Source organism: Eleutherodactylus coqui, chromosome 4 (genome assembly GCF_035609145.1).
Source record: "Eleutherodactylus coqui strain aEleCoq1 chromosome 4, aEleCoq1.hap1, whole genome shotgun sequence".
Lineage (NCBI taxonomy): Eukaryota > Metazoa > Chordata > Amphibia > Anura > Eleutherodactylidae > Eleutherodactylus > Eleutherodactylus coqui.
Genome location: NC_089840.1, coordinates 7,915,951 through 7,928,365, shown reverse-complemented (window position 1 = coordinate 7,928,365; position 12,415 = coordinate 7,915,951). Strand labels below are relative to the sequence as shown.

The following is a 12,415-nucleotide window of genomic DNA, read 5'->3' as shown; positions in this document are numbered from 1 at the left end:
GAGTGGCAGGTTTCCTACCACCCTGTCGTGCCCACCAGGGCAGGTTTTTTAAAATGGTCTAATCATTGAATTTCAACTAGTTTTGCAGTTGCGTCTCAAGAGCCATAACTTTTTCATTTTTCCATTGACATGGCCATATAAGGGCTTGTTTTTTGCTGGACAAGTTGTGATTTTTTAAACAGGGGGGAGGAAATAAAGAAATGGGGAAAAAAGAAAAAAGGGGCCATGTCATTAAGGGGTTAAATAATGTATTAACTTCCTTCTCTGGGTCATTACGACGCACATGGATACCACATGTGTGATTGTATTTTTGATTTTTTACAAAGTAAAGGGAGACAAGTGTTTTTTTTATTTTTTTAATAATTTTTTTACTTTTTTTTTTTTTAATTTTTTAAAAAAATTTTATTTTTTTTTGTCCCTTTAGGGGACTTCCACAGGGACCCATCAGGACCCCTGATCACATTCCAGGGGTCCGATGGTGACAGCCCTTTACATGCTGCAGTGACAGCCCTTTACATGCTGCAGTCACATAGACTGCAGCATGTAAAGGGTTAACACAGCAGAGATCGGAGGTTTTCTCTGATCTCTGCTGTAAGAGCTAGCACCTAGCTGTCCTCTGACAGCTAACAACCAGCTCTCCCTGCCACAGAGACCATCGGCTTGCTTCTGACAAGCCGATGGTCTCTATGGCAACCTGTAAACAAAGCAGGACATTGCCGACATGTCGGCAATATCTTCTGCTGGTTTTTCAAAGCCCTTGCTTTGTTCTCTGTGGGTCTGTGCAGGCAGAGCACACTGTCACAGCTTGTGGCATTGTGCTCTGCAGCTCCCATAGTGATACATAGCCCGGAAATCTTCCGGGCTATGTTGCTATGAGCAGTGGAGCTCGTCCCGGAACTTTTCCGGGCGTGCCACTCAAGGGGTTAAAGGGGTTGTGCCAACATGCACAACATCTTACAGAATGCGGGGTCCAGGATGATCAGCTGAGTACAAGGAAAATGCCGAATGAAGACAGTGTCCATCTAGTTCAGCCTGTTTATCCTCCTGTGTTGTTGATCCAGAGGAAGGCAAAAAACTCCAAGAGCAGAAGCCAATTAGCCCTTTTGGGGAAAAAATTCCTTCCCAACTCCCTAATGGCAATCAGACTGTTCCCTGGATCAACCCCTAATAGTTCCTACCTGCCTGTATACCCAGATTAACAATTAACCTAAGATTTATATCCTGTAATATCCTTCCGCTCCGGAAAGACATCAAGTCCCCTTTTAAACTCCTCTATGGATTTTGCCATCACTACGTCCTCAGGCAGAGAGTTCCACAGTCTAACTGCTCTTACAGTAAAGAATCCCCTTCTATGTTGGTGATGAAACCTGCTTTCCTCTAAACCTAGTGGATGCCCTCTCGTTACCTTAATAGGACAAATGAACAGAGGATGCCATCTTGGCACACCCCCTTAATATGTAGACATTTGGATGAGGTTACCCCATCAGCACCTTGCACTGCTCAAACAAAATACTGTAGCTAAATAAAGCAGAAATATCAGTGTCTCCACATTGCCCAAATAATAATATGCTAATGAAGCATCATAAACTGGCAGGAAGGTAGTGGAGGTCCTTTCATGGTGAAGGCATTTGGCCCCTTTGCCCTTTCTATAATCCGTCTCTGACCACCAGCCCTGCTGGACCCTTGTACCTTCCACTGCCCATCTCAGGAGACGGAGTTGCTAGGTTGTCTTTATATGGTGCCGGGTTGAGTGCTGACGGGCATCACAGTAGCCGACTTCATGTCTTCCCACACAAGTGTTTTAGAACGCTATACAATATTATTATTGCTAATCTTGATTCTCTGTCCGATTCTTCATTTTCAGTCATGGCGAATGTTCATCAATCCCGTGGAAGAAAGATTAAACACCCTGAAATAAATACGTCTCAGTTCAAGGATCCGGTGTTCATCTGCTCCTCCAGCAGCATCGGAGACAGAATAGAGGTGGGAGGATGAGTTCTAGGAACATTTCGCATTGTAGCACCATGAAATCTGAGCATTTAGTTTTTATAGTTTTATTTTTCTGTTAAAATGCAGCGTATTAAAGGTTTTGCCCTTTTCTGGACATTTTTATGTCGTCAATGTAGCGAAAATGAAGTTTTCTATAAAAATGTCCTACTGCTTTTTGTCTACAGTTCCTATGGAGATCTGTGTGTCTCCATAGTAACAGACTACAAACAAAGTTTTGTAGTCGGATCCTGCAGTCATACTCCCTGCTGTATCCGACTTCTTACTAATCTACCAAATATACATTAAAGTCTTATTTTACGCGTGATTATTATCAAGCCTGATGGTTCCAATGAACACTCATTCACCCAACAGTCGGGCTTTGTAAAAGTTCGAACAATTACCCGACAAACTGATAAATGCTTGATCATTCGCTGATCATATTTTTTAGGTGAGTATAAAAGTGTTCGCTTCTTGGCTGCACGTCCCTCTGTGTAAACAGGGAGATGTACAGCCAATAAGTGATAGCTCTGTGGGTATGGATGATGGTGGTAATGATCAGTCATCCCCGTAGAGCAGGTAATCTGCTTACATACACTGAGGTAGTGACTGCTGACCGACCTACTCATTGTCGATCAGTGGTCGTTAGCACGGCAGATTATCTGTCTGTGTAAAAGGACCTTTACTAAGGAAAACTAGACGGATGGAAGGTATTACGACTGCAGGATCAGACTACATAGGGTTTGTTTGTAGTCTGTTACCATGGAGACACATAGCAGTAAACACAAAGTGGTCAAACATTTTTAACAAAGACTAATTGCAAAGTTGCTTCATTTCATTATTTTGTGTACATTCAGACAATACAATTTGTTATGAAGGACATAAGATAAACTTTAATGTCCACAGTGTCAATAAGTCTTCTGTTTGGGTCTACAGCCTTCTAGATAACGCTTGCTGGTCGCCTTCTTGCAGTTTTCAATCACATCAGTTCTTCACATCACTTTCCATCATTTTCACTCACAACAGAATGGACTTCGTTCTGCTGAAGTCAGTGGAGGAATTATTTTAAAAGGGGTATTCTGACCATTAAAAATATCTTGCCCCAGGTTAGGGGGTGACATATAAAAACTTTAAATAGCCATTACTCACCCTTCCACAGTGCCGCTGGTCCCTGCTGAAACGGGAAGCCATGGAGTGATGTTCAGCTTTCACTTGATTGCTGCAGCATGTAACTGGCCTTAATGATCATATGTGTGTAAACAACACACTGCGTAGCATCCAGTTTCATCGTTCTCGACACCACTGCAAACGGAGACAACGGTGGGTTTCAAATGTAATGGGCGTCATGAGACAAAATGCCCTTCACCCAAGCTCCTGGAAATTTTTCTGACAGATAGAGTAACGATGGCGCCATCCAGAGACAGCCCGGTCGCTTTGTGTGGCCTCACCCATCCACCCCCTAACAGTCTGGCCAGATGCTCCTCTCTACTGGTGGTCTGTTGGGGAGTCCTGAGCCCAATTGCTTTGTATGCCCTCACACATCCACTGGTCCCAACACCTCCTAACAGTCTGGTCAGACACTCCTCTCTATTGGTGGTCTGTAGGAGGCACCTTGTGTGGCCCCATCCACTGTTCCCAACACCATCTAACAGTCTGGTCAACTGCTCCTCTCTACTGGTGGTCCGTTGGGGGGGTCCTGAGCCTGGTCACCTTGTGTGCCACCATCCACTGGTCCCAACACCTCCTAACAGTCTGGTCAGACGCTCCTCTCTACTGGTGATCTGTAGGGGCTTGCTGAGCCTATTCACCTTGTGTGCCACAATCCACTGGTCCCAACACCTCCTATGAGTCTGGTCAGATGCTCCTCTCTACTGTTAGTCTGTAGGGGGCGTCCTGAGCCCGGTGACCTTGTGTGCCCTCACAAATCCACTGGTCCCAACACCTTCTAACAGTCTAGTCAGACGCTCCTCTCTACTGGTGGTCTGTAGCGGGCATGCTGAGCCCAGTCACCTTGTGTGCCCTCACACATCCACTGGTCCCAACACCTCCTATAAGTCTTGTCAGAGGCTCCTCTCTACTGGTGGTCTGTAGGGGGCGTCGTGAGCCCGGTCACCTTGTGTGCCCTCACACATCCACTGGTCCCAACACCTCCTACAAGTCTGGTCAGAGGCTCCTCTCTACTGGTGGTCTGTAGGGGGCGTCGTGAGTGCGGTCACCTTGTGTGCCCTCACACATCCACTGGTCCTAACACCTCCTACAAGTCTGGTCAGACACTCCTCTCTACTGGTGGTCTGTAGGGAGCGTCCTGAGCCTGATCACCTTGCCTGCCCCCATCCACTGGTCCCAACACCCCCTACCAGTCTGGTCAGACGCTCCTCTCTACTGGTGGTGTGTCGGGGGTCCTAAGCCCGGTCACCCTGTGTGCCCTTATCCATTGGTCCCAACAGCTCCTAACAGTCTGGTCAGAACTGCCCGGTGGGAAACAATTCATCGATACGACCATCCAGCTTCTCACACCCCAGTAATGCGCCCCTCTCAGACTCTGGTAACGGGGTGACATCTCTTCTCTGCGTCTTAGAGGCGTCTAGTGGTCAACAAGCTCTACACAAGTGGAAGAAGAGGTCACTACACACAAGGAGCCCCGGAAGCCTCTTATAGGCCAGGGGGGGAACCACTTTTAGGGCCTCCGGTGACAAGACCGTTCATCTAATCACCACAACTGTCATGTATATCTTCCTGAGATGGAACTGCATGCCGCGTCTCACAGCAACACGACAACTTCTTCTGGGAGTCGGGAGTCTTTTTGACAAAGAGTGTATATTAGAACATTGCATTTCCTGCTGTCTATTCTCCCATTTCTTCCAGGTCGCCCTGGCTTGTAATCTGCACCGATCGGCAGCCCAACGTCTGGTGACTTCATGTGTGAATGAGCTTTTGGCACAAGGAGCTCAGATTTTGTTTTTCACGCCACACTGTGCTGGTGGAGAACTCTCAGCGGATGTGACTGATGCCATAGAGGAAGGACTGGCATCAGGCTGCCAAATAACTGGCGCCACATTACTGGGTAACATATAGAATGAGATTTTTTTTTTTGTGTGCCCATCGGCATATTTGTTGAACTTTTTGCACCCACAACACATGTTTATTTGCGCGCTGCAAACAAAGACGCACCAATTGAAATGGCTAATTAGCCTTAATGAGGATCGATGTGGTTTTTTCCCAGTGTAATTACTCAGCATATCACGCATCTCCTTGCGTATTTTGCATGTATTTGTGCACCTCCCATTGACTTCTACGGGGACCTTGATGCGCAAATACACAGAAAAATACAGCATGTTTTTTATTATGCACATGCAAAATACGAAATTATAAATGACCTCATTGACATCGCAAATACGTGCAGCCTAAGGGCGCCCACCCACTGGCAATTTTTTTTCCCTGCGAAATTCGCAGCATTTTTTTCTCTGCAGGGGTCTATGGGACTTGTAATGTTAAAATCGCGATTGCGCAAAATCGCGATTTCGCGGTAAATTGCGATTTTGCGCGATCGCGATTTTAACATTACAAGTCCCATAGACCCCTGCAGAGAAAAAAATGCTGCGAATTTCGCAGGGAAAAAAAATCGCCAGTGGGTGGGCGCCCTAAGGCTTCACATAGGTGTATGTGTGCGTGTAATACGCAGAGAATATAATGCATTGATTTCAATGGGTTCGTTCACATTTCCGTATTTTGTACATATCCGACGTGCGGAAAGAAAAACCATGTATTTTTCTGTGTATTTGCGCACCAAATGTCGCCCTAGAAATCAATGGGGATTTGTAAATGCAGACGTCACTGGAATTATTACTTGTTTTATCGCGCCATTAATTCCAGGGCGCTCTACAATAAAGGAGAGGAGTTTAACTGCATTGCACTGTATATAAGCTACATATACTACTATATATGTATACAACGGAAGAGAGGACCCTGCCCGCAGTATACGGGGAAGGAGACGGCAGGTGGGGTGGTTGGTACTCATCTTGAGCTGGCGGTTACTGTAGGTTGTCTGAGGGGTCTGCAGGTCTTTCCCAGGTGGTGGAGAGCCGGGTGGGCAGTGACTTCCGGAGTTCAGGTGACGCCCAGCTTGCGGTCTGATTCTATATGTATATTCTCCTTGTTACGTCCATCCTGGCGCTCCGGTGATTTTTGTCCCTTTTTTCTTTCCTTAGAGAGAGACTTTCTGCCACCTCTTGGCGTCTATGCCGACGGGACCTACTACTTGTCTGGGTTTGCTCTCGGGGTAGTTGAGCGGGATCGCAGGTTGCCTCGTCCAGAGCAGATGAGAGCGGGTGACCTGGTTATAGGAATACGGTCACCAGCATCATATAGCAGCAGCAACCTGTCCCTTCTAAAGGACGTCATGGAAAGCCACTCCTTACAATATACATCAGAGCTGCCGATGAGCGATGGAGACACAACGTGGGGTACGTTTCCCATCGTTACCACCTCAGCATTCTGAGTTTTGGTCCGTCCCCAGAAGTAGTAAAATATGTCCGTCTACAATGGGGTATTTTGGGGTATATATACTGTTGTATAATTCTTCTCTGTCTCTTCTGTAGGGGAAATGATAATGAACTCCACCGTGGTGTCTAGCCAACCGGTACTCCGCGCTCTCCAATCCGGGCACATTAATGCCTGTGTTCCCATTACTGAGGGTGGACTAGTGGGAAGCATCCTCCTCTACTTACCTGAGCACATGGGGATCATCCTAGGTAAGGTACGCCAATAATGCCGATGCCGATTTTCATCAATAAGCACCATAGTAGGAAATGTAATAAATTCCGAGTTAGTAATGGGCAGTCAGTCATTGTGAAGCTCCATCAATTAATCAACATGGAGAACAGCTCTCTCCGGGGGACCCAACACTTCAGTACATGACAAGAACAGCCGATTCATTCAATAAGGAACATGTAATATTTAATTTCCCATGTGGTGGCGCTGCAGGAGAATTAAAGCCTTGCTGCCAGGTCTTTACATGGATCAGAGCTGATCACTTGGATTCCAAGAAGCAGGACATCCTGTGGTCATCTGAGTGATATTGTCCATAGTGGTGAGCCCTTTAAGTTGGGAAACATCCCAAATGGATGTGTCATGTGCACACACTCCCCCAACACATGACATGGGCGCAACCACATGGGGGGTGATCTACCTCACTCACTCAGTCTTGGGCTCACCTTCCACTCAGGCTGCCAATAAAGCATAGATTACACCCCGGAGGTTGGCGGTCGTTTGTCATTGACCATGTTCTAATGCTATTATTCCCTACATATGGCACCCCAGATGCTCTCTGCTGGAAGCTTCCAGATATTTGCTCCTGGTTGTACAGTGAAGGAGAACTTTCAGAGGAAAACCTGGTCTATAATTTTAACTGCGGTGTTGGAGTGTTGCTGATAGCTCAGAAGGACGCGGCCCAGAAGATCCTGGCTGACATCCAGTATGGCGAGGAGGCATGGGTGATTGGAGCAATACTTCACCATCGTGCAGGCCAGTTTACCGCATTTTTCATATTTTCCATTATCGTATCCGTCCTTCGTGCTTGTAGGGGGTCCTCTCCTCTTCTTTTTTTTGCTCTCTAATCCGTTGGTCTGTATTAGTACTTTCCACTGAGTCTTGCCACAATACAAGATGGTACAGGTGGTAGAACAGGGTACTAGAGCCTCCATGCCCGCCTGTATCACATCTTGTATCCAAGATAGAGGTGGTACAACAGGAAACTAGAGACTCCATGCCCCCGTAACACATTTTGTGCCCAAGCTAGAGGCGGTACAATAGGGGACTAGAGACTCAATGCCCCCCATATCACATCTTGTATCCAAGCTATAGGCAGCCCAATAGGGTACTAGAGCCTGCATGCCTGCCCATATCACATCTTCTATCCAAACTAAAGGTGGTACAACAGGGTACTAGAGCCTCAATGCCTGCCCGTATCACATCTTGTATCCAAGCTAGAGGTGATACAACAGGGTACAAGAGCCTCCATGCCCACCCCTATCACATCTTGTATCCAAGCTAGAGGCGATACAACAGGATACTAGAGCCTCTATGCCTGCCTGTATCACATCTTGTATCCAAGCTAGAGGCGGTACAACAGGGTACTAGAGCCCCCATGCCTGCCCGTATCACATCTTGTATCCAAGCTAGAGGTGATACAACAGGGTACAAGAGCCTCCATGCCCACCCCTATCACATCTTGTATCCAAGCTAGAGGCGATACAACAGGATACTAGAGCCTCTATGCCTGCCTGTATCACATCTTGTATCCAAGCTAGAGGCGGTACAACAGGGTACTAGAGCCCCCATGCCTGCCCGTATCACATCTTGTATCCAAGCTAGAGGCGGTACAACAGGGTATAAGAGCCTCCATGCCTGCCCGTATCACATCTTGTATCCAAGCTAGAGGCGGTACAACAGGGTACTAGAGCCTCCATGCCGACCTGCATCACATCTTGTATCAAAGCTAGAGGCGGTACAACAGGGTACTAGAGCCTCCATGCCGACCTGTATCACATCTTGTATCCAAGCTAGAGGTGGTACAACAGGGTACTAGAGCCTCCATGCCTACCGTATCACATCTTGTATCCAAGCTAGAGGCGGTACAACAGGGTACTAGAGCCTCCATGCCTGTCAGTATCACATCTTGTATCCAAACTAGTGGCGATACAACAGGGTACTAGAGCCTTCATGCCCGCTGTATCACATCTTGTATCCAAGCTATAGGCAGCCCAATAGGGTACTAGAGCCTCCATGCCCTCCTCTATCACATCTTCTATCCAAACTAAAGGTGGTACAACAAGGTACTAGAGCCCCCATGCCTGCCCGTATCACATCTTGTATCCAAGCTAGAGGTGATACAACAGGGTACAAGAGCCTCCATGCCCACCCCTATCACATCTTGTATCCAAGCTAGAGGCGATACAACAGGATACTAGAGCCTCTATGCCTGCCTGTATCACATCTTGTATCCAAGCTAGAGGCGGTACAACAGGGTACTAGAGCCCCCATGCCTGCCCGTATCACATCTTGTATCCAAGCTAGAGGTGATACAACAGGGTACAAGAGCCTCCATGCCCACCCCTATCACATCTTGTATCCAAGCTAGAGGCGATACAACAGGATACTAGAGCCCCCATGCCCGCCCGTATCACATCTTGTATTCAAGCTAGAGGCGGTACAACAGGGTATAAGAGCCTCCATGCCTGCCCGTATCACATCTTGTATCCAAGCTAGAGGCGGTACAACAGGGTACTAGAGCCTCCATGCCGACCTGTATCACATCTTGTATCCAAGCTAGAGGTGGTACAGCAGGGTACTAGAGCCTCCATGCCTACCGTATCACATCTTGTATCCAAGCTAGAGGTGGTACAACAGGGTACTAGAGCCTTCATGCCCGCTGTATCACATCTTGTATCCAAGCTATAGGCAGCCCAATAGGGTACTAGAGCCTCCATGCCCTCCTCTATCACATCTTCTATCCAAACTAAAGGTGGTACAACAAGGTACTAGAGCCCCCATGCCTGCCCGTATCACATCTTGTATCCAAGCTAGAGGTGATACAACAGGGTACAAGAGCCTCCATGCCCACCCCTATCACATCTTGTATCCAAGCTAGAGGCGATACAACAGGATACTAGAGCCTCCATGCCTGCCCGTATCACATCTTGTATCCAAGCTAGAGGCGGTATAACAGGGTACTAGAGCCTCCATGCCGACCTGTATCACATCTTGTATCCAAGCTAGAGGTGGTACAACAGGGTACTAGAGCCTCCATGCCCGCCCGTATTACATCTGGTATCCAAGCTAGAGGCGGTACAACAGGGTACTAGAGCCTCCATGCCACCGTATCACATCTGGTATCCAAGCTAGAGGCGGTACAACAGGATACTAGAGCCTCCATGCCTGTCAGTATCACATCTTGTATCCAAGCTAGTGGCGATACAACAGGGTACTAGAGCCTCCATGCTCATCCGTCATCTCAGGGGCATCATCCTGTCGAGATCTTTGGCCTCTACTGTCGAAAACATATGTCTATTCCAGAAGTTCTCTCGTAGCAGCAGATCTCTATGTTCCTCTCCCTGGGATCTAACATTTCCTCATCCCAGAGAAGGTAGATTCCTCCAGCACTGAGGAGAACTCAGGAGCTGTGAGTGTAAGAAGAATCAAAGCTTTTCTTTACTCCCTGCCACACAGGTGTTCTCTCTCATCAGCTTAGCAGAATTACCACCTTAGAACCCATTATATATATATATACACACACACTCACTCCTCGGAGAGGGATGTTAGTGACAATGAGTGTGTATGTATAAATTGTGGCAAGGCGGTGCACTGGATGGCCCGCGGGAGGAGTAAAGAAGCCTTCTGTGTACTGGAAGGTGTGCTAATCAGCAGGGACGGCTGTGCAGGTCTGTCTGGAGGAGCTCAGATCTCCAGACACATTCAGTCCTGAGAGGCTGCAGAGCAGCGTCAGGAACAAGGAGCCTAAGGTTCGGCGCAGACCAGACGAGGGAAGGATGTGAAAGGGAAGGATGACCCCTAGACACCCCGAGTGAGGGATAGTGATGGGGACCCTGCGGGTTGGAAACCCTAAAATCGTGTTATGTTCCAGTATGTGTTTGCTGTGTGTGAAATAAAACTGGTGGAAGCCAAACTTTTAAGTAATTCGGGTCTCCTGAGCCTTCATGCGTGTGGTGCCAACCATCCTGAATGGAGAAGATGGCGATCCGAGAGAGCGAGTAACTGCTGGGTTGCCACACTATATATATTCCTTCTAGAGGAGGAATGTTACTGACAATAAGTATTAGAGTCAGCCCGGCTCTGGGGGGCCGCAGGTGGTTGGGGGTCCGGTGGTGTCAGGCAGTTCTATGTAACCACCTGATATAAGATGCTGTATTACCCGGAATCGTATGTTTTTGCGCAGCACGACATTTTCTGGTCTAAATACTAGACGGATTTTCACTTTGCCATCTTCTTCTCTCTGTAGGTTCATCTCGCGTACAAGTGAGAAATTTTTTGGAAGCCCTAAAACTGAACAACTTCCCGCTATTAAAAAACATAATTGTTAACAAAGTGCCTGCAAAGATCTCCCAGGTGGCCGTGCTGATCTCCACTGCAGGTAGACGGCGCCGGATCAGCGGCTCCTGTGCATCTCCTTATGTTCTGCGACTTCCTCATATACAGGGTCAGCAAAGTTAAACTTCCCAACTTGGAAGTCTCTGGAGGGCGCTCTGCTGCTCCAAATGAGAAGACATTTGCAAGTCCCTCTTGGTTTTCAACAATGCTCTCCATTTGCAAAGCCATATCTTCTGTAGTGGCCAGAAGTCTATGTTGCTGGCCCCTCCATAGGTGTCATACATGTAATGTCTTTTGTAGGTGTGCTGTGCAAAAGTGTCTTGTCATTCTGTTATGTGTATTGCAAAGCTGCAGCAAATGAGGAGTTAAATGTTTGCAAAAGACTGGGAGATGCTTGCAATGTGTCTTGTATCGTGGTATGAGTGAAGAGATAAATATGAGTGGTTTGGGTGTGTCTTAAGCTTTTTTGGTTCTTCAATTCTGGGAGTTCCATTGAGAGTGCCAGCCACATGGGGGTACCTTTAACTCCCAGGTGGTGAAGAATGGAGGAGGAAGAACGGTTCCCAATTATCTGTATGCCAGTGACCGTGGAGTAGTGAACCCCAAAAGCGAGAGAGCGTGTTGGTGGTGAGTTTAGGCAAAATCCCTGTGCAGAGGTACTTTAATACCTGCTGTTCCTACACGGCCGTCCTGTGCCTAGGGATCACCGTGTAGAGGTACTTTAATCATGCTGTTCCTACACGGCCCTCCTGTGTCTAGGGATCACCATGTAGAGGTACTATAATATTGTTGTTTGCTCTGTGTAAACTGTGCCTTTCACCCATTGTTCATGTGAAGAAAATTTTTTCCAGGCCATGACCGTTGCCACGGACTGGAGGGACTTACCCATTAACCCCCGTTCCCCATTAAACAAAGACACCATACAACTATATGCTGGCATATTGTGGGTAGGCCACAGCCTTTATTTAACTGTATAAAACCTTTTAACGAATCCTCTATTTTTCTCCTTCCATGCCAAAAATAAAATTGTCCGATTCTAAAATCTTCCGTAAAAACTGAGGCGTAAGAAGGCCCCTCTCGGCCTGAAAAAGCCCTTCCATTTCTTGCTGGCATGGAAGTCCTCAAATTCCGCCTAACCGGCTGTGACAACTTCCTTTAACATTACTTCCCCCCACCTCTCCTAATAATCTTTTCATCCCCCCCCCTCAGCTCAGAGGGCGGGTGGGCGGGCGTCTTCACTCTTCTTCTCCCGGTCCAGAATGATCTTCCTCTTCCCTCTTCTTCCTCTAACCCTGCTAACTCCACCCCTACCCCTGGTCACTTC

The 12,415-nt window shown here is 47.5% G+C and overlaps 1 protein-coding gene across 1 annotated transcript in view; it reads left to right on the top strand.

Moving 5' to 3' along the window:
- The window catches only part of LOC136625026 (trifunctional purine biosynthetic protein adenosine-3-like), a 41,773-nt gene extending 30,443 nt beyond the window's left edge, over positions 1-11,330 (top strand). The window contains exons 11-17 of the mRNA XM_066598945.1: positions 1,865-1,983; positions 4,852-5,050; positions 6,195-6,449; positions 6,585-6,737; positions 7,306-7,509; positions 11,003-11,134; positions 11,200-11,330. Of these exons, the coding sequence (XP_066455042.1) occupies positions 1,865-1,983; positions 4,852-5,050; positions 6,195-6,449; positions 6,585-6,737; positions 7,306-7,509; positions 11,003-11,134; positions 11,200-11,330 (1,193 nt within the window). The remainder of the gene's footprint in view (positions 1-1,864; positions 1,984-4,851; positions 5,051-6,194; positions 6,450-6,584; positions 6,738-7,305; positions 7,510-11,002; positions 11,135-11,199) is intronic.
- Positions 11,331-12,415: the final 1,085 nt, after the last annotated feature.